The sequence below is a fragment of the Phyllostomus hastatus genome, unplaced genomic scaffold (assembly GCF_019186645.2).
Source record: "Phyllostomus hastatus isolate PE091 unplaced genomic scaffold, TTU_PhHast_1.1 phas_scaffold_501, whole genome shotgun sequence".
Lineage (NCBI taxonomy): Eukaryota > Metazoa > Chordata > Mammalia > Chiroptera > Phyllostomidae > Phyllostomus > Phyllostomus hastatus.
Genome location: NW_025334033.1, coordinates 44920073 through 44946650, shown reverse-complemented (window position 1 = coordinate 44946650; position 26578 = coordinate 44920073). Strand labels below are relative to the sequence as shown.

The 26578-nt window shown below is 36.8% G+C and overlaps 1 protein-coding gene across 4 annotated transcripts in view; it reads right to left on the bottom strand.

The window, feature by feature from the left end:
* Window positions 1-26578, bottom strand: part of GPHN (gephyrin) — a 440641-nt gene that overhangs the window by 341304 nt on the left and 72759 nt on the right. For all 4 annotated transcript variants that reach the window (XM_045822936.1, XM_045822937.1, XM_045822938.1 and 1 more), the window contains exon 2: window positions 22968-23046. In XM_045822936.1, coding sequence (XP_045678892.1) covers window positions 22968-23046 — 79 coding nt within the window. The remainder of the gene's footprint in view (window positions 1-22967; window positions 23047-26578) is intronic.

The window sequence follows — 26578 nt, the reverse complement described above, 5'->3', positions numbered from 1 at the left end:
CATGGAAGAACTTTATAGACAATAGGCTAAAGAAATAACCTAGCTACAAAATAACAAATATTATATGATTCTACTTATATGAGATTTCTGGAGTAGTCAAATCCATAGAGACAGAAAGTAGAATGCTGCTGGATATTGGAGAGGAGCACAGAATGGGAGTTAGTGTTTAATGGGTACAGAGTTTCATTTGGGGAAAATGAAAACATTCTCAAGTTGATGATGGTGGTAATTTCACAACAATATGAATGTACTTATATCATTGAGGAACACACTAAAAATGTAAGATTGTACATTTTATGTTATGTATAAAAAATTGAGGAAAAAAGAGGGATCAGCCACTTCAGAGAACATTTTCACCCTTCCTTAAAATAGTAAATACTGTTACCGCATGACCATGCAATTACACCCCTTACTATGTATCAAAGAGAAAATAAAACATACTTCCCTATAAAAAAAAACTTTATAAGAATGCTCACAGCAGCATTATTCATAATATCAGAAAGTGGGAAAACCCAAATGCCTGTTGACTAAACAAATATGGTACATCCATAGAATGGAATACTATTTGACAATAAAAAATAACAAAGTACTGATATATGTTACAACATAGATATATTTTGAAAATACTATGTTCAATGAAAAAAGCCAGTCACAAAAGAACACATTTTGAGTGATTTAGTTCATAAAAAATATCCAAAATAGGCAATTATATAGATACAATGAATAGATTAATGGTTGCTTAGGAGAGTGAAGATGGGAGAAAATAGGGAGGGCTGCTAGTGATTCAGGGTTTTGTTGAGGTGACGAAAATATTCTAAAATCTATAATGGTACTGTTGTACAACTCTGTGAACATACTAAAAACCACTGGGCTGTACACTTTAAATGGGTGAATTTATGGTATGTGATTTACATCTCAGTTAAAAATAAAACTGTTTAAAATTTTTAAAAAGATCACTATGAAACACCCCCTGCTTCCCTCAAAAAGTTAAAATATACTCACAAAGAATTAGAAGAAATACCAAACATAACGTGAGCAAATTTCAGTTTCCTCAGTGACAGCCAGGTCAAATCTAAAACACTGTGTTCAGGTCCTGGCCAGGTGGCTCACCTGGTTGGAGAGTTGTCTCATGTACCAAATGGTTATGGGTTTGATCTCCAGACAGGGCACATACCTGGGTTGCAGGTTCTATCCCCAGTTGGGATGTGTATGGGAGGCAACCCACTGACGTTTCTCTTTCACATCTCTTTCTCTCTCTCTCTCTCTCTCTCCCTCCCTCTCTAAAATCAATAAACGTATCCTCAGGTGAGGATTTAAAAAATTAAAAAAATAAAGTACTGGATTCAGTTCTTGCTATTACCACTTTGAGGGAAACACTAACAAACTACAGCTTATTCCAGTGGCTTTCTCAAATTTAATTAAATCTTAAGTCATTGATTTGAATAAATGAAAAAACTAAATTTAAAAGTTATAAATAATATATGTAATAAATTACCTAATTTTACCTTTTTTTGGAATATAATATACTTTAGCAGGATAGACAATTGAGCTTTGGATAATTTATTTTTAGCAATATCTGAAATTTCCCAAGCCACAGTCCTTTACAGGTATCCTGATAGCAAAAAGAGTACCCTGAATTTAATTTTATTACATGGTTACAAAAATTATTACAAGAAACATGTGTACTTTATTCACCACTATTTTCCATATTAAATGACCCACAGCAGGTACTCAAATATACACTACCTGTTTTTTCCTAAATTCATGGCTTACTGATGGAGTAAGAGTGAATGTTTTCAAATAAGTATTTTAAAGTATCCTAATTGCATTTAATTTATTTATGCTTAAAAAAAGTCAAGACTTAATATTACATTGCTTCCAATCTAACTACACTGTAAGAATTTACACTCAATGCCAGGTGCCTAAGTGAAATTCTGACCAGAATACAAGTGTCACCTCACCCAATACTCTATAATTCTTACATTTTCCAGTTTGATCATGCTCTTAGCAATCTATAAAAGAGAGAGGGATAAGATAGAACATTAAAGAGAAAAAATAAAAATATCATCTTAACTTTTTTAATTGCTGCCTTTTAAGAAATAATTTAGGACTGAGTAACTCAAAATATTTATTTTCTCTACCAAAATTATGCTATAAAGGTGTTCTCAAAGTGACTTGTTTAGAAAATATACTTTGAAAATGCTTTCAGAGATCTTCCTTGATTTCATTAGGAAAATATGGAATCCTTTCTTACTTATATCTGTTCTTAGTAGTCTGAGCAGTAAGTGCCTATAAATAAAAACCATGGGGATTAAGGAGGTCATCATTTCCTTTTGCTCCTGGAGTTAGGTCTCTCATTATCTCACATTTACAAAGATGCTTGAGGCTGCAGAGGGAACCCGTGTTGATCAAAGTTTAAATATAGCCATTGGATCACCTGAGAGTAAATTTTTGTAGCAGAACATGAACAAAGGCTGAATGTTAGAATCAGAACAGTGTGAAGAGTGAGAGAAAGGCAGGTATTGCCAATGTGTGTTCACTATGCATTGGATCCGTTCTTCTCTCATTCTCTCTGTTACCCAAACATTCATTTAGTCACTAAATCACATATTCATTCCTTCATTCATCTATTTTAGGAATATTTCTGGTGGGCCTACTAGTTATTAAAATACTGTGGTGAGTGGTAGTGATACAACATTAAAAAGGAGCAGTCTCTCCCCTGAAGAGGTTATATTCCAATGAGAAATACAGACAGCACACAGACAGTGATAATATAATATAGGTAAAAGCTATAACAGGCTGAACAAAAACATAGGAGGAGATCATAGAGGACCCCAGGAGGAAAAAACCCAAGCTCAATCAGCCTTCCCTCCTAAATGAAATATTCCAAATTTAAAAATTAGGCTTCATTCTAAACTGAATTTGCATTTATCAGAGGGAAAAAAATATCAAGGTAATTTTCATTTACTACACTGTTTAAGTAGAAGTGGAAAAACGGAGCAAGAAGGGCTGACTTCCTTGAAACTGCTGCCGAATAGTCTAATATTATGGAAATTTTCCCTGCTGGGTAGAGGTAATTTAATCCTCCATAATCTCTCAAAAATAGTAATTTAGAATTTTTAAACTCTAAAAAAATCTTTTAAAAAATGGTGTCTCCTACTTTTCCTGTTGTCATTTCTTCCTAATTTTGGCTGAGTCACAAGCAGGTGTTCCTTAAAAAGCTCATTAGGGACGCATACTTAGCAAACTTCTTTACCTGCCTGTTTGATTGTTTTCCTAACCCACAGCCAGCAACCCTCTACTAAACAATCCATTCCAGAGTTCACACAGAGGACTGAATTGGGGCTTTTCTTTTTGCAGATATTAAATCTCACTTTTAGTCTCTGTAGTCTCACTCCTCAGATACCAATATAAAAACAAAACCAAAGGGAACAAAAATTCTGTTTCCACCTAACAAAAATTGAGAAAAAAATATATATGGTGAGAGAACAATTAATCAAAAATCATACACCTATAGGCCATACAGAAAAAAATATTTTTAAACACTTGAATATCTATTTTATCCTTCCATTTCAGGAATATTTCTGGTTGCCAGTAGTAAGAGGTAGTCATCATGTTTTTAATAAACTTAGGGACACAAATTGAAACCAAATGTAAAGTCATTATGCTGTACATCTTAAATGTGTACAGTGCTGTATGCCAATTACATTTTGATAAAACTGGAAAAAAATTAAAAAATTTTTAAAACCAATATATGTGATACCAAAACCAAAAAAGCCAAAGCTAAGGTGTTAAGTGGAAAGAGCACAAGCTGGGTTGTCAAGTGGCCCATTCATTACCTTAGCTAAATAACAACTAAGTTGAACTTTAGTTTATACATCTCTAAGTTGACAGGATTAAACTAATCAAATATGACTCCTATGTAGGAAAGAAATTTTCACAAGTATTCTGGTTGACAGAATCTAAGATGTCCCCAACAATTCTCATATCCTGGTATTCACACTCTTTGTGTAATCCTCTTGAGGGTGGGTAGAACCTGTGACTGGTTTCTCACCAAAAGGTTACTCCCATGATTAGGTGACATATGGTAAAGATGATGAGAGCTGTGGATTGAAACTAGCCAACACCCAACAAAAACAGGGTATTTAGTCATACAATCACAAGAACTCTGCCAACAACTTAAATTTGTTTGGAGCAATTCTTCCCCAGTCAAGCCTCCAGATAAAAATGCAACCTAGGGAACTTCAGTTCAAGATGGCACATAGGTACACACAGTATTCACCTTCTTCCAAAACCACATCAAAACTACAGCTAAACTGCAGAACAACCATCATGCAGAACCACTGGAATTAAAGAAGCCACACTGAGACTGGTAGGAGGGGCAGAGATGTGAATTGGGCTGGTCCCACACCACTTGTGGCAATAAAAATCAGGAAAGATATCTTGGCTGTGGTGGTCTACCCTGAGGTTCAGGGATCCCAGCCCTACACCAGGACCCACAGCCCAGGCTTCCAGTTCCAGGAAGAGAAGACTGCATAACTTCTGACTGTAAAAACCACTGGGGATTGAGGTTGAGAGAGACAGAACTCCTGGCAATTTCATCCAAAGGGCCCATACACAGACTTACTTGAACTCACTCCCTCTCAGTTCCAATGCTGAGGAAGTAACTCAAAAGATATCAGGAACATATGCAGAGAAAACTGAATTGTCCAGCATCAGGGCTAGAGTTGGGGGTACAGCTTTATGCCAGATAGATGTGATGGCAGAGGCCACTATACCTTAGATGAGCCCTCCTCGCAAGGAGCTGGCAAAAGGGTAACCATACCTTGGTCTCCATCGTCCTGGCTCACACTGTTTGTCCTTCCCTTATAATTCCCTGAGGCTCTCCCTCACCCAACCATTTCCACTGGCTTTTCCATACTAATGGCCTGTCTTGGCTCATGTTTCCAATTTTCTTAAAATCTCTCAAATAAGCAGCATCTGGTCTCCACATACCCCATACCTTTCACTAAGTGGCCTCAGACCCCGTACTAGCAGCAGATGGCCTTGGTTCAGAGCTTGGCCTTGCATGGGCACTTCCAATCCCAGTACAAGTAGCAGCCATCTGCAGATCACTTTGTAGTCATGCTGGCTAGCTCCAGGCAGAACACAGGAGGGGGCTAACCTTGGCCTCCACTTCCTGACAGATGCCAGGGTCAATACACACAGTGGACAGCTTCAGGCCATGCCAAAGCATCACCACCCAACACCCTCCACAAGTGACACACTCAACAGGTGGACTCAGTGGGCACCAGAGTCCTGATGATGTAACTCCTGCTCTCTGGGATAGGCCCCTGTACAACTGATCCTCCACAGTGGTTGAAGGTCAGTGGGCAGTGGTCACAGACAGTCCTTGCACCCAATTAGCCTGGGGATAAATACCTCCCACTGATGTGGCAATAGTGATCAAGGCTCAACTACAAGAGGAGGGTGCACATAGCCCTCTGTGTATGGGGGGCAGGGCATACCTCACATGCCAAGCTTGGGTGATCAAACAGGCTGTGCCACTAATGTAGAACATCTTCTACATTAGGCCACTCTATCAAGCCTGGGAGATGTAGCAGCTCTACCTGTTACATAGAAATAAACACAGAGAGGCTGCCAAAATGAAGAGACAGAAAAATATGTCCCAGATGAAAAAACAAAACAAACTCCAGAAAAAAAACTAAACTAAATGGAGACAAGCCATCTACTAGATGCGGCATTCAAAACACTGATTATAAGGATGCTCAAAGAACGTAGTGAGAACCTCAACAATATAAAAAAAGACCATTAAGAAATGAAGGATATACTTATTGAAAGGAGGAATAATTTAGAGGAAATCCAGTAGAGTAGAGTAGAAGTAGTAGTAGAAGAATCAAATCAGCCATTAGGAATATAAGGAAGCAAAAAAGACCCAATCAGAACAGCAAAAAGAATTAAAAAAAAATAAGGATAGTGTAAGGAGCCTCGAGGACAACTTCAATTGTTCCAATAACACATCATGGTTGTGTGAAAGGAGAAGATGGACAGCAAAGAACTGAAAACAACAACAAAAAAATGACAAAAAACTTCCCTAACTTGGTGAAGGTGATGGACATATAAATCCAGGAAGTTTAAAGTCCTAAACAAGATGAACCCAAAGAGGCTCACACCAAGACACATCATAATTAAAATGCAAAAGGTTAAGACAAAGAGAGAATCTTAAAAGCAGAAACAGAAGAACAGTTAGTTACCTACAATGGAGTTTCCTTAAGATTGTCAGCTGATTTCTCACCAGAAATTTTACAGGCCAGAAGGGATGCAAGAAATATTCAAAGTGCTGAAAAGCAAGAAACTACAATCAAGATTACTCTACTCAGCAAAGATATAATTTAGAATTGAAAGACAAAGAGCTTCCCAGACAAGAAAAAGCTAAAGGAGTTCATCATTACCAAACCAGTATGAGATAAAATGTGAAAGGGTCTTCTTTAAGAAGGAAAAAGATAAAAAATACCATATAATCTCTCCTATAAGTGGAAACTAATTATCATAATTAACAAGCAAGCAAATATAACCAGAGACATTGAAATAAAGAACAAACTGACAGTAACCAAAGTGGGGGGGAGAGGAGGATAACGGGGGAAAGAATGGGAAGGGTCATCAAGAACATGTATAAATTACCCATGGACAAAGCCAAAGGGGGATGGGATTGAGGGTGGGAAGTAGGGGTTGGTGGGGCAGGGGAGAGTGGTGGGGGGAAAATGGACACAACAGTACTTGAACAATAAAATAAAATACAAACAATAAAATGGCAATAAACAATATCTATCAATAATTGAATCTAAAAAAAAAATAAAGAAACCTAACAAACAGATTAATAGATACAGAGAACTAGTTCCCAGATGGCAGATGGATTGCAGGGATGCCTGAAAAATGTGAAGGGATTAAGTACAAATTGGTTGTTATGGAATTCTCATGGTGATGTAAAATACAGTGTAGAGAGTATAGTCAATAGTATTCTAATAACTCTATATGGGGCCCAGTGGGTACAAGATTTACCAGGATGATCACTTAGTAAGTTATCTGATGTCTAATTACTGGAGTATACACCTGAAACTAATACAATAATATATGCCAACTATAACTGAAAAGTAAAAGCACGATTTTTAAAAAATGCAACCAAGACAATACCTAGATTGCAATCATGGGTGACTATGAACAGAGAGGATCCAGTTACACCATGCTCAAAATCCTGACTCATGGAACTGTAAGGTAAAAAATGTTTGTTGCTTTAAGATGGTAAGTTTGTGGTGATTTGTTACACACAATGCAATCATTCATTTGTTAACTCTGAGTATCAGTGTCAGATGTACCAATGAGTTCTGGAGTAATGAAATAAAATTTTGATATAATGATATCAAAATTTTGTTTTTAATTTTAACCTCCTAGATTCTTACTCATCTCCAGCTAAACAGGGTTGCTAAACTGCATAACATATTCATGGAGTTCCCATTTTCCTCTTAATCTCTCCCTCTCTCTCTTCTCCCTCCCTCCTTTTATTTCTAACAAAAAAACTTCATTTCAGGGATCACCTCTTCTTGGATACTTCCTCAGTGTTCCCATTAAACTTTTGCATACCTCTAAATGAGACTCTTTGAATCCCTTTCCCTTTTTGATTTATAGTGGTGAAGTTATTCTTTTTAGGAAATAAAGACAGAAAATCAGAAATAACCTGCTTTTATTCCACCTGCTGTCCGGCCAGTTGAAATTAGTAATGAATTCATCTGAGTCATTTCACAATTATGTGTATGTCTTATATGATCAATAAATAATATCAGCAAATGAGAAACAACTATAATCAATTAACTGAATTATGTAATCTTTAAAATGATTACAGATGTTATTACCAATACCTCTCTAATTGAGATGATATACTTAGGCAAGTAAAAATGCTCTATATTAAAGTAATAACATTTCCTGACAATGTATTAGTTCTTTAAGTTAACAACTGAGAAGCAAGTATAGCACATATCTTTTGGTTTTATCACTCTTTTTTTCTGGGACTACTTCCTCGCTCATTTAATTAGGATATCCCGCCATTCTGGCAACAGGCACTTATACTACCACTAGTCAAATTTCTTAAAGTATATACTATGGACTATATTATTACAGTTATCCCATTTTTTCTCCTCTTTATTCCCCTCAGTCCTGTACCACCCCTTCCACCAGCACTCCTTCACCCCCTTAGTTCATGTCCAAGGGTCATACATATAAGTTCTCTGGCTTCTCTATTTCCTACACTATTTTTAACCTCCCCCTGTCCATTTTGTACCTACAATTTATGCTTGTTATTCTCTGTACCTTTTCTCCCATTCTCCTCCATCCCCATCCATGCTGATAATCCTCCATGTGATCTCCATTTCTATGATTCTGTTCCTATTTTAGTTGTCTGTTTAGTTTGTTTTGTTTTTTTTAGGTTCAGTTGTTGAAAGTTGTGAGTTTGTGGTCATTTTACTGTTCGTATATTTGATCTTTTTTCTTAGATAGGTCCCTTTAACATTTCATGTAATAAGGGCTTGGTGATGATGAACTCCTTTAACTTGACTTTATCTGAGAAGCACTTTATCTGCCTTTCCATTCTAAATGATAGCTTTGCTGGACAGAGTAATCTTGGATACAGGTCCTTGCCTTTCATGACTTCGAATACTTCTTTCTGGCCCCTTCTTGCCTGCAAAGTTTCTTTTGAGAAATCAGCTGATAGTCTTATGGGCACTCCTTTGTAGGTAACCCTCTCCTTTCCTCTTGCTGCTTTTAAGATTCTCTCCATATCTTTAATCTTGAGTAACTTAATGATGATGTGCCTTGGTGTGTGCTTCCTTGGGTCCAATTTCTTTGGGACTCTCTGGGTTTCCTGGACTTCCTGGAAGTCTATTTCCTTCACCAGATTGGGGAAGTTTTCCTTTATTACTTGTTTAAATAAGTTTTCAATGTCTTGGTCTTCGCCTTCGCCTTCTCCTTCTGGCACCCCTAGGATTTGGAATTGGAACATTTAAAGTTGGCCCATAGGTTCCTAAGCCTCTCCTCATTTTTTGGAATTCCTGTTTCTTCATTCTGTTCTGGTTGAATGTTTACTTGTTCCTTCTGCTCCAAATTGCTGATTTGAGTCCAGGTTTTCTTCCCTACTCTCTTGGTTCCCTATACATTTTCCTTTATTTCACTTTGCATAGTCTCCACTTCTCTATTTTGTGACCAAACTCAACCATTTCTTTAAGCATCCTGATTACCAGTGTTTTGAACTTGGCATCTGATAGGTTGGCTATCTCTTCATTGCTTGGTTATATTTTTGGAGCTTTGATATGTTCTTTCATTTGGACCATATTTTTTTTTTTGTCTCAGCCTATTACATTGTAAGGGGCAGAGCCTTAGGTATTTACCAGGAAAGGGAAACCCAGGTCACTGTGTTGTGGTGCTGTATGTAGGGGAAGGTCCAAAAGGAAACAGTGCCACTTGCTCAGTTCTTATCATGCTTTCAGTCACTTCCCCAGCTTCCCACAACAAATCAGGCCGTTCTGGTACTGAATTCTGTGTGGGTGGGCTTGTGTGTGCTCTAGGATCCTGTGGGTCTCTCCAATGAACTCTCCTGTGAGGCTGGGAGTTTCTTCCCTTGGGGAAATTCCCATAGGTTTTAATAGCCAGAGGTTTTGAGGCTTTATTTCCTTGCCCTGGAACCCTGGGTTACATGGCCTATCTCGCTCCCCAGTTGTTCCTCCCAGCTTATCGGCATACAAATGTGGGACCACCCCATCTGCCATTGGCCACCTCATCCACCTAGTTCTCCAGCTGCTGCCTTGCCACTGGTGTACTCTCTGCCCTGGCTGTCCAACTCTGCCCCTCCTACCAGTCTGAGTGCATGTTTCTTCTTTAACTCCTTGGTTGTCGGACTTCCATACAGTTTGATTTTCTGGCAGTTCTGGTTGCTTTTTGTTTTTAAATTTGTCGTTGTCCTTCTTTTCATTGTGTGAGGAGGCAAAATGTATCTACCTATGCCTCCATCAAGGCCAGAATTCCTATGTCTAGTCAATTAACATAGCCTATAACTCTGGCCACAGTGTTTGGCTGTAGTGTGAGCACATGACCAGATTAACAAAATTAGAACTCCTCCAGGGGATTTTATGTTCATGGAAAAAGCCTCACTAAAAAGAGAGACTAAAGCTAAAAAGGACCAGAGAAGATAACAGCAGTTGCACAAACTACCTAATTCTATTCTTTGAGGTTCCTACATGCATCCTTGTTTCTAAAGCTCTTTTTGTTTGCTTGAGAGGTACTCCTTATTACATAAGTCAATTAAGTTCTACTTTGCTGTCAGAGCTACTTTGACTTTGGTATCTGTACCCTGAAAATGCAAAAATCAACTAATTAAAATAATTCACTATTTATTTCACTAAAAAATTCAAATACCAGATTAAACATCTATATGCCTCAAGTGGACAACTCAGATACTGTCCATCTTTAATCATGTTCCTTGATTATGAGGGCAATTTCTGTTAAACATAATTGCTAAAGAACTTCAGATAGGCAGCTACTAGTGCTTTACAATTAAAAAAATTCTAAAGTGAATGAATCATCAAAAGAATTATACATATATTATCAGGAATGTATAGAATGATGGAAATGAGGAAAGTCTTCTAAAAGCAAAGTAAAATTTCAAGTCTTTGTATTTGCAATTCTTACAATACAACATAGCACAATAATACCACAGCACCAGCTGTGTATTAAGCTGAATTGTCCCAATATACACTTTATAGACCAATAAATACATAAGCTAAAAAGTAATCTGTTTAAAATTATAAAAACAGAGATATTAGTATAAACAAGGCAGCACTGGTAGTCATCTTAGTTTTAGCAGTACTATTGGCAGCAGAGCAAAATGAATGATCAGTAAATTTTAAAATGTTGCCATTAGAAAAATATAATTCCTCATTAAATAAAATTAATTTACAGAGTAACAATGATAACAACATAAACTTTTTTTCCTATTTTGTGCAATAAATATTAAAGGTCTCAAAGATACTCTAAATTGAAAAAATGGAGAATTAAAAAATTAACTAAATTTGGCTCCAGCCAAGATGTAGGCATAGGTAGAAACACTTCACTTACTTGGACAACCAAAAGAAAGATAACAACAAATTTAAAAACAATGAACAACCAGAAATGCCAGAACTCTGCATGGAACTCTGATAACAAGGAGTTAAAGAAACATTCACCCAGACTGGTACGGTGGGGGATGGAGATGGGATATAGGAAGCCAAGTAGAGGATGCATGGCAAGGTGGCAGACCATGCAGGAGAGGTGGGCTGGATGAACAGGACACTAAAGACTCAAAGCCAGCTGTAAAATACTATGGGTGTTGCCATGGCAGGAGAAACTCCCATTCTCACAGGAGAGTTTGTTCAAAAGAGGGGCTAGAGCAGAGCAGTGAGTGGCATTGTTTCCTCTCTGACCCCTCCCCCACAGACAGTGCCACAACACAGCAAAGTGGGTTGCCCTGGCCTGGTGAATACCTAAGGCTCCACCCACTTACCATGTAACAGGCACACCCCCCAAAATATGGCCGAAATGAAAGAACAGACCAAAATTCCAGAAAAAGAGCTAAGTGACAAGGAGATAGACAACTTATCTGATGCAGTTCACAACACTGATAATCAGGATGTTCACAGAACTGATTAAGCCTGGTTGCAAAATGAAGGAACAAATGAAGTCTACCCAAAGTGAAATAAAGGAAAATGTATAGGGAACCAAGAGAGTAGGGAAGAAAACCTGGACTCAAATCAGCAATTTGGAGCAGAAGGAACAAGTAAACATTCAACCAGAACAGAATGAAGAAACAGGAATTCCAAAAAATGAGGAGAGGCTTAGGAACCTATGGGCCAACTTTAAATGTTCCAATTCCAAATCCTAGGGGTGCCAGAAGGAGAAGGCGAAGGCGAAGACCAAGACATTGAAAACTTATTTAAACAAGTAATAAAGGAAAACTTCCCCAATCTGGTGAAGGAAATAGACTTCCAGGAAGTCCAGGAAACCCAGAGAGTCCCAAAGAAATTGGACCCAAGGAAGCACACACCAAGGCACATCATCATTAAGTTACTCAAGATTAAAGATATGGAGAGAATCTTAAAAGCAGCAAGAGGAAAGGAGAGGGTTACCTACAAAGGAGTGCCCATAAGACTATCAGCTGATTTCTCAAAAGAAACTTTGCAGGCAAGAAGGGGCCAGAAAGAAGTATTCGAAGTCATGAAAGGCAAGGACCTGTATCCAAGATTACTCTGTCCAGCAAAGCTATCATTTAGAATGGAAAGGCAGATAAAGTGCTTCTCAGATAAAGTCAAGTTAAAGAAGTTCATCACCACCAGCCCTTATAACAGTAATATGACAAAAAACACAACTATCAACAACTGAACCTAAAAAAACAAAAACAAAAACTAAGCACACAACTAGAACAGGAAGAGAACCAGAGAAATGGAGATCACATGGAGGGTTTTTGTTGGGGTGCAGGAGGGGAAGAATAGGAGGGAAGGTACAGAGAATAACAAGCATAAATTGTAGGCACAAAATAGATGGGGGGAGCTAAGATTGGTATAGGAAAGAGGGAAGTCAAAAAACTTAGATATATAACCCATGGTCATGAACTAAGGGGTGGGGGGGATGCTAGATGCCTGGGGAGTCCAGGGTAGAGTGGTGATAAAGGGGAGAAAAAAATGAGAAAACTGTAATAGCATAATCAATAAAATGTACTTAAGAAAAGAACCAAACAAAAAATAGATTAAAAAATTAACTAAATTCATCTACCTTAAAATTCAGTATGAGAATATACAGCTCTATGGAAAATAACCACTTCAAAACTACTGTTTATCCTCTGCTGACTGGCATTTTTAAGAAATTCAATTCACCATAGCAACCTGTCTTAACACCAGCTATATTTAGATGTGATTGCTTTCCAGATGACAATCCTGCCTTCATATTTAATGCCATGATCCAAGGAACCAAAATATCATTCAATCAGATTGTAGTGTGAAGACAAGTATACTAAAGCAGATTAGGCTATGTTTCAGAACAATGAAAAGAAGAGTTTCCACCAAAGATGGTAAAATTTGTAAAGTACTTAAAGGTAAATAAAATTTTGATGTCTAATAAATTTACAATCATATACATATATTTTGTGCAATTTTATCTTTGTTCTTAAAGATGAAACACTGTTATCAAGCACTAATGATCTACAATATGCATTTAAACTAGTAGGTTTACTGTTGTTATTGTTGTTTTAATCACTGTCCTGCATTTCCAATCTGGTACATTCTAATTTAAAGTTTTTTTTAACCCAAAAGCAATCGTTTAGATGAGGTACAGCAAGATCAGTAGTAATACAACGGAAATAATACAATACAAAATAAAGATGATAAATTGATTAAAATGTTGTCACAGAATTACTATGTACCTATTTGTACTTTATAATCTCCATAATGACAATGAAAAGAATTTCTGTTGTACTAAATAAGTACCATAGTTTTATACTGTTTACATTACAATATACCAAAGTATCACAGTGATGAAACATAGATAATACCTTGTCTTTTTTTCTAAGTAGATGAGTTGTATCAAAATCATTATTAAAGACAAGATGTGAAGAAGTGAAGTTCAATTAAAAATACCAAGAACATATTACCTTAGTCTCATACAAATGACTACTATAAAAACCCCCCAAAACCTAAATGAACAAACTAACAAAAAATAACAAATATTGGTAAAGTGGAGAAATTAGAACACTTGTGCATTGTTGGTGGGAATATAAAGTGGTACAACTATTAGAAAAAACAGTATGATAGTTCTTCAAACAAAAAAACCCAGAATTACCATATGACACAGCAATTCTACTTCTGGGTATATAACCAAAGAAGTGAAAGCAGGTTCTCTCAAGGAGATATTAGCACATACATGTCCACAGCAGCATTATCCACAATAGCCAATATGTAGAAGCAACTCAGAATCCCCTGATGGATGAATAAATAAAGAAAAGATGGCATCTTTTTTTTCTTTCTCCTTTTTCTTAAAGAAGACCTTTATCCTTTCTTATAATATCGCTTTGGTTGTTATAAATTCCTTTAGTTTTTTTGTGTCTGGGAAACTCTTCATCTGTCCTTAAATTTTAAATGATAGCACTGCTGGGTAGTTTTGGTTGTAGGTCCTTGCTTTGCATCATTTTTAGTATTTCATGCCAATTCCTTCTGGCCTGCAAAGTTTCCGGTAGGAAATCAGCTGACATTGTTATGGAAGCTCTCATAATTATAGGTAATAACTGCTTTTCTCTTTCTGCTTTTAAGATTCTGTCTTAACTTTTGCATTTTAATTATGATATGTCTCACTATAGGCCTCTTTAGGTTCATCTTGTTTGGGACTCTCTGTTTCCTGGACTTGTACCTCTATTCCTTTTACCAATTTAGAGAAGTTTCCTTTTTTTTTCCCACAGAGATTTTCAATTCCTTGCATTCTCTCTTCCCTTTTGGCACCTCAATGATGCAAATGTTGGAAAACTTGAAGTTGTCCCAAAGGCTCCATATACTATCCTCATGTTGGGAACCACCCCGCCTGGTTTCAGAAGTTGTACTCCCCTGTGGCTAAGGCTGAGTAAAAAGACCTTGGGACCCTAAGCCACTAAGGAGACAAAGCTTATCTCCCTGGAAGGGGTGCCACCCCTGCCTGCTTTACTTCACCCTGCGTGACCCCCAGTGGATGACCACTTAGCAAATGATGGGTAAGATTCCTCAAGGGAGGGACAACCTAAGAGAGGCATGGTCATGAAGGAGCCTTCAGGGAAGGACTTGGGGGGGTCTATAGAAAAAGAGGGTGATGGACCCTCGCCCCCCCGGCTTTGACATAGCCTGATTCCTCATTCTGTCTGTAATAAGTCTCCTAATCTCTTGGCTGCCTTACTTCCCCTACCTGACTTAAGCCTGAAACAATCCTGGAGGTAGGTGTGGTCCTGTGCTGGAAAGGGCGGGTTCCCCCAGGGGTAATCAGGCCTAAGAAAGAATGCAAAAAATCCTATGAAACCTACTTTGCTAATACCCTCAATTTAAATGACAAGGGTCCAAGCATGAAAGGAGATTGTTTCCCCAAAGTTTTATGGCCCTTTATCTATCTGACCCTGACTCAAAATAAGCTCTCATAGTTCTTTGAATGTAATCTATTGTTTGATCATTACTGCCTGGCAATGATTCATGAGCTTTATGTATATGCCCTGTATTCCTATTCAAAGTAAACCCAATAAAAGCCATTGAGGAACAGGCTCCTGGCCCTTCTTTGAGAGATCGGCCACCTTTCCTCCCCAAGCAGATCATGTCTTGGTAAACTTATTCTCATCCATGGCAGCTGGGGCGCCCTGCGGGCAGAGTTCCCCCACATCCTTATTTTTTCATTCTTTTTTCTTTTTGCTCTTCTGATCAGGTTTCCTTTCTGTTTCCTTTCAGGTTTCCTTTTCTGTTTCCTTATCTTCCAAAATGCTGGTTTAATCCTCTGCTTCATCTACACCATTGTTGATCCCCTGTAATGTATTCCCTATTTCAGTTAGTTATTCTTCATTTCTGACTTTTTTTTTTATGGTTTCCATGTCCCTTTTTTATGCTGTTGAAGTTCTCACCTAGTTATTTGAGCATCCTTATAACTATTGTTTTGAATTCTGTATCTGGTAATTTTCCTGTCTCTATCTCATTAAGTTCTTTTTCTGGAGATTTCTCTTGTTCTTTCATTTGGGACCTGTTTCTTTGTCTCATTTTGATTCCTTCCCTGTGTTTGTTTCTATGTATAAGGTAGAGCTGCTACGTTGCCCAGATTGGTAGACTGGCCTTATGCAGTAGGTGTCCTGTAGGGCACAGTGGCACAGCCTCCCCAGTTACCTGAACAGGATGCTTCAGGTATAACCCCTGTGTGGGCTGTGTGCACCCTCCTATTGTAGTTGAGGCTTGATTCCTGTTGGTATGTAATTGGAAGGGATTGACCCCATCAGGTTGTTTGGCTGCAAGCACTATCCATAACCACTATGGAGGATCTGCTGTGCAGGAGCCAACCATACAGAGCAGACTTGCTTCAGTGGTGCTTTAGTGACCTTTCAGTCCATTCCTTGAGTATTCCACTCATGGAGGTGGTTGGGTTGTAATCCAGCATGGTCTAAAGATGTCAACTGGGTTTACTGGGTCTGGGGCCTTCTGGGAGGTGCAGACCAATGTCAGCCACTACCTGTACCCTGACAGAAGACACCAAGCATAAGCTAGAGAGCAGTCTGCAAATAGCTGCCACTTGTGCTGGGCTTGGAAGTACCTGGGAGAGGTAACCTGCTAACTGAGGCTGGCTGGGCTAGTGCCAGGAATAGGTCCACAGATGCTGCTTGTTTGAGAGATTTTAGGGAAATTGGAAGCATGAGCCAAAAGAGAGCTGTTTATACGAAAAAGCCACTAGAAAAGGCTTTTGTGGGCCCACAAGTAGGTGGAGCAGGGAATCACAAGCACAGGGAATCAGTATTAGCCAGATTGATGGAGACTCAAATATGGTGCCCACCTGCTCGCTCTGTTGTGGGAGGGCTTATCAAAGGTACAATGGCCTGTGCCATCACTTCTGTCAGGCAGAAAGCTGCCCACCCAGCTCTAACTGTGATGTCAGATAATTCAGTTCCTCCCTGTATGTCTGTGGTACCTTTCAGGCTGCCTCTCCAGTGCTGAAGCTCAGGGCAAGTGAGTCCAGGTAAGTCTGTGCTCAACCCTTTACGAGGAATGCATGGAACTCCAGACACCCTTACTCAGCCATAAATTTGGGGGGCTGTTCTTCCCAGCACTAGAACCCAGATTCAGATTATGAATTAGTCACTTTTGGTTCTGCCTTTTTATTCTACTCTGAGGCCATAAACCCTTCAAACTTCTCACACACACACACACACACACAATTAAGCTTTATCTCTGTATTTTGTCCAAAGAAATTCAGTACCTGCTCATTTATCTGATTGAGACATGCTACAGATTGCTCTGAGTATCAATACTCGCCAGATAATATGTTTTTCTCAGTCTATTTTTTCCATCTCTCTTTATTCTGTCTTCCTTTCTAATATATTAGTTATTGAAATACCCAATTTTCTTTACACATCAACACATTTCAGCATTAGCAGTTCAACAAAACTACAGGGCATATTAATGTAGAAAGCATTCATTCAATATTCTAATATAATATATTAGAATATATTACTATATTCTAAAATAATATTTTTGTTTGAGACATTTATTAAAATAACATATAAGTATACATTTTTTTCAACTGGCACACTAGTCTGGAGTACCATCAAATGTCAGTGATTTTTTTAAGGAGAGGAGTTTTGTAAAAAAGTTATTTCCAACAGATTTCCAACTCAATGTTGTAACAAAAATTCAACTCCATATAGTGTACATGAAAAAGTGAACAAAGTAAAAACTTATGTCATGAGTCTAACACAGAAAAGAGGTTGCTGGCTTAAAAATAAATCCTCACCCATGTAGTAGGTACTAAGTAAATATTGCTACAAGATGATGACTCAAAATAAAGTACTTCTTATCGTAACAACTGAAAAACATACATTGTTTTTTTCACACTGGGCATGTCTTTCCCTAAAGACTTTTCTTTGTGGCATAACAAAATATTTATTATATTTTTTACCAATCTGGTTAGAAAATAGGTATAATTTTGATCAACTTACAAAAAGGAATAGTAGTAATTATCTACCCTTTTTACTTCAAAGTGATTTTTTAAAATTTTATTTTAATTGTTGTTGCAGTACAATTTTCTTTTACTCCCATCCCAACCCACCCACCTAGCCTTCCCCTTCTCCCTCCCATTTCCACCCACCCCTAGTTTTTATCCATGTGTCCTTTATACTTGTTCCTGTAAACCCTTCCCCTTTTCCCCTGAAATTCCCCTGAAACTCCCTCTCCTCTTCCCTCTGTCAGTCTGTTCTTTATTTCAGTGTCTTTGGTTATATTTTGCTTATTTCTTTGTTTTGTTGTTTAGGTTCCTGTTAAAGGTGAGATCATATGGTATTGTCTTTCACTGCCTGGCTTATTTCACTTAGCATAATGCTTTCCAGTTGCATCCATGCTGTTGCAAAGGGTAGGAGCTCCTTCTTTCTTTCTGCTGCATAGAATTCTATTGTGTAAATGTACCATAGTTTTTTGATCCATTCATTTACTGATGGGCATCTAGGTTGCTTCCAACACTTGGCTATTGTAAATTGTGCTGCTATGAACATTGGGGGTGCATAGATTCTTTTGGATTGGTGTTTCAGGGTTCTTAGGATATAATCCTAGCAGTGGAATTGCTGGGTCAAAAGGCAGATCCATTTTTAGTTTTCTGAGAAAATTCCATACTGTTTTCCATAGTGGTTGTACCAGTCTGCAATCCCACCAACAGTGCACTAGGGTCCCCTTTTCTCCACAACCTCTCCAACACTTGTTGGTTGCTTTGTTTATGATGGCCATTCTGACTGGTGTAAAGTGGTATCTCATTGTGGTTTTAATTTGCATCTCACTGATAGCTAGCGATATTGAGCATCTTTTCATGTGTTTCTGTGTCCTCTGTATGTCCTCCTTGGAGAAGTGTCTGTTCAAGTCCTTTGCCCATTTTTTAATTGGGTTGCTTGTCTTCTTAGAATGGAGTCGTGTAAGTTCTTTATATATTTTGGAGATTAAACTGTTGTCTGAGATATCATTGGCAAATATGTTTTCCCATACAGTTGGTTCTCTTTTTATTTTAATACTGTTTTCTTTAGCTGTGCAGAAGCTTTTTATTTTGATGAGATCCCATTTGTTTATTCTTTCCTTTATGTCCCTTGCTCTGGGGGATGTATCAGTAAAAATGTGGCTGCGTGAAATATCTGAGATTTTCCTGCCTATGTTTTCCTCTAGGACTTTAATGGTGACATGGCTTATATTTAAGTCTTTTATCCACCTTGAATTTATTTTTGTGTTTGGTGTAAGTTGGTGCTCAAGTTTCATTTTTTTGCATGTAGCTGTCCAGTTTTCCCAACACCATTTGTTGAAGAGAGTGTTTTTACTCCATTTTATGTTGCTGCCCCCTTTGTCAAATATTAATTGACCATAGAGACTTGAGCTTATTTCTGGGCTCTCTGTTCTGTTCCATTGGTCCATGTGCCTGTTTTTATGCCAGTACCAGGCTGTTTTAATTATAGTGGCCTTGTAATACAGTTTGGTATCAGGTATTGTGATCCCTCCTACTTTGCTTTTCTTTCTCAAAATTGCAGCAGCAATTCAGGGTTGTTTATGGTTCCATATAAATTTTTGAAGTGTTTGTTTTGTGTCTGTGAAATATACCATTGGTACTTTAATAGGTATTGCATTGAATGTGTAAACTGCTTTGAGTAATATGGGCATTGTGATGATGTTAATTCTTCTAATCCATGAAGATGGTATATGTTTCCATTTGTTTGTGTCTTCCTTAATTTCTTTCTTCAGTGTTGTATAGTTTTCTGAGTACAGGTCTTTTACTTCCTTGGTTAGATTTATTCCTAGGCATTTTACTTTCCTTTTTGGTATATCAAATGGGATTTTTTCTTGATTTCTGTTTCTGCTGTTTCATTGTTGGAAAGTTTCTGGAAACAAATGAAAATGAACTCACAACAATCCAAAATTTATGGGACACAGTGAAGGCAGTCCTAAGAGGGAAGTTCACAGTGATACAGGCCTACCTAAAAAAAGATAGAAACATTTCAAACAAACAACCTAAACCCATGTCTATAAGAATTCGAGGAAAAACAACAAAGACAGCTCAGAGCAAGCAGAAGGAAGGAAATAACCAAGATCAGAGCAGAATTAAATGACATAGAGACTAAAAGCACAATTCTAAGGATCAATGAATCCAGGACCTGGTTCTTTGAAAAGATAAACAAAATCAACAAGCCTTTAAGCAGGCTCATCAAGAAAAAAAGAGGAAGGATCCAAATAAACACAATTAGAAATGAAAGAGGAAAAGATTACAACTGACACCACAGAAAAACAAAAGATTGTAAGAAATTACTATGAAGAACTGTATGCCAAGAAATTCGAAAACCTAGGTGAAATGGACAAATCTCTAGAAAAATATAGTCTTCCAAAACTCAATGAAAAAGAAGCAGAAAGCCTGAACAGACCAATAACAGCAGAGGAAATTGGAGCAGTAATAAAAAAACTCCCGACATACAAAATTCTGGGTCCGGATGGTTTCACAGGAGAATTCTACAAAGCATTTAAGGAAGAGCTAATCCCTATCCTTCACAGACTATTCCAAAAAATCCAGAATGATGGGAGTCTCCCAAACTCTTTTTATGAAGCCAGCATCATCCTAATCCCAAAACCAGATAAAGACACAACAAAGAAAGAAAACTTGAGGCCAACATCGCTGATGAACATAGACCCTAAAATCCTCAACAAAATATTGGCAAACTGCATCCAACAATACATTAGAAAGATCATATACCATGACCAAGTGGGATTTATCCCAGTGATGCAAGGATGGTTCGATATTCACAAATCAGTAAATGTAATACATCACATAATCAAAAGCAAAGACAAAAATCACATAATTATAAAATAGATGCAGAAAAAGCATTTGACAAGGTACAGCACTCATTTTTGATAAAAACACTCAGCAAAGTGGGAATAGAGGGAACATTCCTCAACATAATAAAGGCCATATATGAGAGACCTACAGCCAACATCATACTCAATGGGCAAAAACCAAAATATTTTCCACTAAGATCAGGAACAAGACAAGGTTGTCCACTTTTACCACTTTTATTCAATATAGTATTGGAAGTTTTAGCCACAGCGATCAGACAAGAAAAGGAAATAAAAAGCATCCAAATTGGAAAGGAGGAAACAAAACTGTCATTGTTTGCAGATGACATGATAGTGTACCTAGAAAATCCTATAGACTCTGCTAAAAAACTGCTTGATCTAATAAACAAATTTGGCAAAACTGTAGGATACAAAGTCAATATCCAGAAATCAAAGGCATTTTTGTATACTTAAAGACTTTTACAAAGTAAGAAATATATCTCTAAAACATAAATTAGAGTCACTAATGGTAAATTTTCATAATTCTTAAATTAAAAAAAAAAGCTCTTTCTAAATGCACTGCAAGGGTTAGGAAAACTTTTTTACTAGATTCTTACAGTGTAGACTAATCCCTACTTATGAGAATTATCCTAAATTAAAATACTATCTGGCTACTTCAAAACAGAAAATTCAGAATTATTTTCCTCATCCAATGTAATAGTAATCTGAGATAAATTTTTCTTAGAATACTAAGATTGAATTTAGAATTCAGTTATAAGTTACATGATAAATATTCTACATTCTGGAAAGAAGTACCAAATTCTCTCAAAACACTACAACTCATTATAATCTGCTATTGAAATTTTTATATCATTGAAGTCCACATAAGCACACTAGTTTTCACAGTGATTGCACTAAACAGAAATATAATTCTACTGTGCCAGAATTACACCTTACAAATAATACAATAATGAAATTATTTAATTTATTCCTTAAAAATGGGTAAAATCTTTCCAAAAAATTATAAAGTTTCCTTCCATATCCATAAGAAAAGTAGAACTACTCATGCAAATAAGTATTATTCAATATTCATTTAGGAGGAATGCTTATATTCACATATCTTAATTAAATATTTATAGGACTGAAAGGACAACTTTCAATCTTCATTGGAATAAAAATCATGGAAAAAGAATACTGGCAATTCTTTGATGAAGAAAAGAGAGAGGTTAAAAAAAAACGTTGAGAGAGTTGGTTTTGGAAAGTCATATCTGAACTGATTACACTAAAAAATTGAATATTCAATTATTTTCAACAGTCTATCTTGTGACTAAACTTTTTTAAATGAGTGAAAAATCATTATGGAATCAATAACCTTCAGGTTCAACACATTTTTGGTTTTTTTCCTCACAACATTCTCAATAAATTACAAGAGTTGTGGGACTGTAGATTACATGTGATGTGGAAGACTAATTTCCTGTTAAAATATATTTTATTGAATGCATTATGCATCATTAAACAAAGCACCTGACAGCACTCAATTTTGTTTTCTTTGCTGCCCAAGGCTTAACTAGTCCTGATTTTTTTTTTTCCAAAAAAAAAAAAAAAAAAAGGTGTTCTTCCTGGGAAGCTATTATCATGTAGAAGATATTGAACATAATTTCCAGTAAATATACAACTGCAAAAAAATAAATAATTTACAAAATAGAAAATGACATTAAAGTACATGTTGATAAAGAATGGGGTTGACAGTAAGCAGGAAAATTAAAAATTGAAACACGTAAAATTCTTCAAAAACCTTGTGCTGCATACAGCTTTCTAATGTAAAACATTAGAAATATATTTGATATATTCAAATATATTATTATTAAAACTATTACTTTATATTTGTAATTGTCTTACAAACATTATTATAAGTTATTCCAAAGAATGCTTAAAATTGATGTGAATAAATTCAATCTCACCTTCCCAAGCAAAGAAACTAATCATCTTCTCTGCTTAGTATCTACTGTCCTATTGGAAAGATATCAGCAGCCATTAGCCATATCCCTTGAAAGTCAATTATTGATCTAACACTGTCCCTTCCTCTCATATCTCTTACATTTCTAAAAAGTAACTGTATCTCTGTTTAAACTGTTCTATGTGCTTCACTATATGTAACAAAAAAAAGAATAAAAAGAAGAAATAATGTAAACTTGTAAATAATCTAGGTGGTTGAAATTAAAAGCCAAAAAAAATTATTCGAAAAAATTGTTCAACCTTAAGTCAATTCTCAGTTACAACTCTTTTGAGAAAAGTCACACCAACCATAGACTTTTAAATAATAATTAATATTAAAAGACAAATACTCACAAAGAAGGATCTTGTACAAGATCTTTGAGATTTATCCCACTGCGATCTTCTGCGAGATTCCTGAAGCAACTATCACTCACTAGACAAGAAAGGGGAAAAGAAAAATTAATTTTTGTTTATGTTTCATTTAAATCACTGCTGATGAAAAGGAATTTTGAAATTAAAATTGGCTCTCAAAATACACTTTTTCCAAACAGCAATCTTGACCAATATCTGGAGGCCTAGTACATTTAGCAACAATATTAATATTCAATAACAAACCAATAATCTAAAAATAAACTTTATATAAATATAATACATAAAAGAGTAACATGTGGGCCTAAATTTTGTTTTTATTTTTACAAAACTAATTTACCATCACACAGCAGCATGTCACTGCTTCTACAACAACTAGAAGAAAGATAAATTATCTCCCCAAATTATATTTTTAAGTCTACTGTAAGGCAATGAAAGTAAAATGGATAAACTAGGAGAAAAGTGACATCTAATCTTAGGTAAACTGAGTCTCCTGATTGCTTTCATGTCTCAGAGATTTGCCATTTAGACACAAACTAAGAATCAGAAAGAGTGACACTACCAAGAAAAGGAGAAACCAGCATAGCTCTTTATGGTTTATGTGCTGGTATAATAGATTAGAATCTAATGGAACCCCCCCAGACCAGACAGTTTTCTCCTAAGAGATCTACTGAGGACTGAGACTGCACAAGTAGACTGGGAAAGAAGTAGAGGCTGAGCTAGAGGAAAAAGTACTGTTTTCTGTAGTGTTATGATGAATAGAAGTCAAAGGCATACTACACAACAGGTGATGCCTACCACTTTTAGTATAGAATTTCAACAATTCTTTCCTCAGAACATTTGCTCTCATCCAAAAAACACCCTACCTTGAGAGGGGGATGAGAAAATGGAGGCAAAACCCAAAAGGTGGAGTAAAATCTCCCACAATTTCATAGTCCATTAAATACAAAGTCATACTGGAGAGAAATACCTGCAACCCAACAGGTCTTGCCCTTAAGACATTTAACTAGAGATAGACCAGGTATATCTAAAGCTGTAATTCAAATCACCCAGCTCAATTCATGGTTGAATAGAGGGGATTAGCACTTCATCATTTTTTTCTAATATAGGAGAAAAATAACATTTACATCAATCTGTCATCCTATAATAAACAGTGTTTGGTACACCATAATAATTATGGAGCACAGGGAGGGACACAAAATGTGAGTAATAACCAAGAAAACAAATAACATCTATTAGCTGACCCACATATGACACTGCTTTAGAACACATAGAAGACAATAGAAGATGGTAAGATTTTAATGGAAGTTAAAGATGGAATGGAAACATGTTTGCTGTATAAGAAAACAAAATTTCAATAGATAATTTAAATCTATTGAAAAGAATATGATCTCACCTATATGTGGAACCTAATGAACAAGACAAAGAATCAAGCAAAATATAACCAGAGACAGTGAAATAAAGAACAAATTGGCAGTAACCAGAGGGGAGTGGGGAGAGGAATAATGAGGAAAAATAGGGGAAGGGCCATCAAAGAACATGTATAAAGGACACGTGGACAAAGCCAAAGGGGGTAGGTTTGAGAGTGGGGGCATGGTGGGGTAAAAAAGGAGACGACTATACTTGAACAACAAAAAAGAATTAGTTGTTTTAGAACTGAAAAATACAATATGTAAAACTGAGGAATCAGTGGGTGGGTTTTATAGCTGACTCAACACAGCAAAGCAGAGGTTAATGAACTTGAATAGACAAGCAGATACCCAACTACAGCAAAGAGAGAGAAAAACAAATGAAAAGAACAAAACATAAGAGACATGCGGGAATCAAAAAGCCCAATGTAATTGCAGTTGAGGAGAGAATGAGGATAAAGTAATAGCTACAAGTGAAAAAAACAAACAGCTAAGAATATAACAAAACTGATACAATACATTAACTCACTAAGGAAATATAGTCAACCCAACACTGAAAAACATGAAAGAAATATCACATCCAACAGTCAAATGGCTGAAAATCAAATATAATACGAAAATCTTATATACAGCAAGGGGAGAAAAAGAACACATTACCATCAAAAGAAAAGCAAAATTTACAGCAGAGTATCCAACATAAACTATGGCGTCCAGAAGACAACAGAACGACATGTTTCAGATGCTGGGGGACGAGTGCAAAATCTGAGAACCTAAATCTATAATTCAGTAAAATATCAATTCTAAAATTAAAGCAAAATAAAACTTTATATATAATATTTTATTTTTGTTAGCATAAATATTGGATGTTCATTTTCTATTTCAAGTTAACACACACACATACAATCTTCATAAAAAGCAAGAAGACTAGAACACTTGCCTGTTTTCTTTCAAAGATACTAACAATTTTTATTTGGATATTATATTACCTTTTTCAAAAGACAGTCCTTCAAAATTATAAGCTTTAAGTTCCCAAATCTGCATTTGCTCCTGATATAAATGATTAATACACACAAACAAGGATGCATTATAAATATCTGAAATTGAAAAAAGTTTGGATTGCTTATTATTTCCAAAAATATGTCCCCAACTTTTTTCAATGAGTAGAATAATTTTGATTAATATAAAATTTTTATTCCATATTGAACAACACTGACCTCAACCTCTTGATTTTAGGCAAATTTTCTGCTTTTCATAATTTTAATACAAATGCTTTTAATTATACCATTTCCTGAGTAGAGCCAAAAATAAATAAAATGTTTCCACACTTTAAGAAAAGTTAGTTTCGATACTTCTGGCAAGATGGAGGCATAAGTGGATGCACCGTACCTCCACGCACAACCAAGATTAGAACAACAACAATTTAGAGGCAGAATAACACCCAGAACTGACAGAGAATTTATCTGAATGGAAGTTGGACAGCCAAGAAGTTGAAGTAGACCTGTTCATCCAGACCGGTAGGAGGGGCTGAGAGGAGGAGCGAGTGCAGGTTACGGTGCGCTGAGATCGGGGAGAACTGGGCGCATAAGGCAACCGAGCATGTAGGCCTTCCGGGACACGCAAGATTGCAGCGGTGGACCCTGAGTACTCAAGCAGCAGCTGGCGGACCCAGTGAGGCGGCATTGTGGACCAGGGCAGAGCACACAACCCAGGATCCCAGGGAGGGGTACAGAGGCCCCAGGAGAGCGGAACTACCACCATTGTTCCCTCCCGCCCCCACCCCCACATACTACGTCACAATCTAGCAACTGGGGTGCCCAGCCCCGGTGAACACGTAAGGCTCCGCCCCTCACTGTAACAACAGCGACCAGACCAGAAAAAAAGAAAAAAAAGGAGAGAGAGAGAGAGACATGTTTCCAACAGACGAACAGATCAGCCCCCCAGGACTCATCCTTTTGAGCAACCAAGAGATAGCCAATCTATCAGATGCACAGTTCAAAACACTGGTGATCAGGAAGCTCACAGAATTGGTTGATTTTGGGCGCAAATTACATGAAAAAATGCAGGTTACCATAAAAGAGATGAAGGAAGATGCTTGGAGAACCAATAGGGAAGGGAAGGAAACTGGGACTCAAAACAATCAAGTGGACCAGAAGGAAGCAAGAAACAACCAAGCAGGAAAGCATGAAG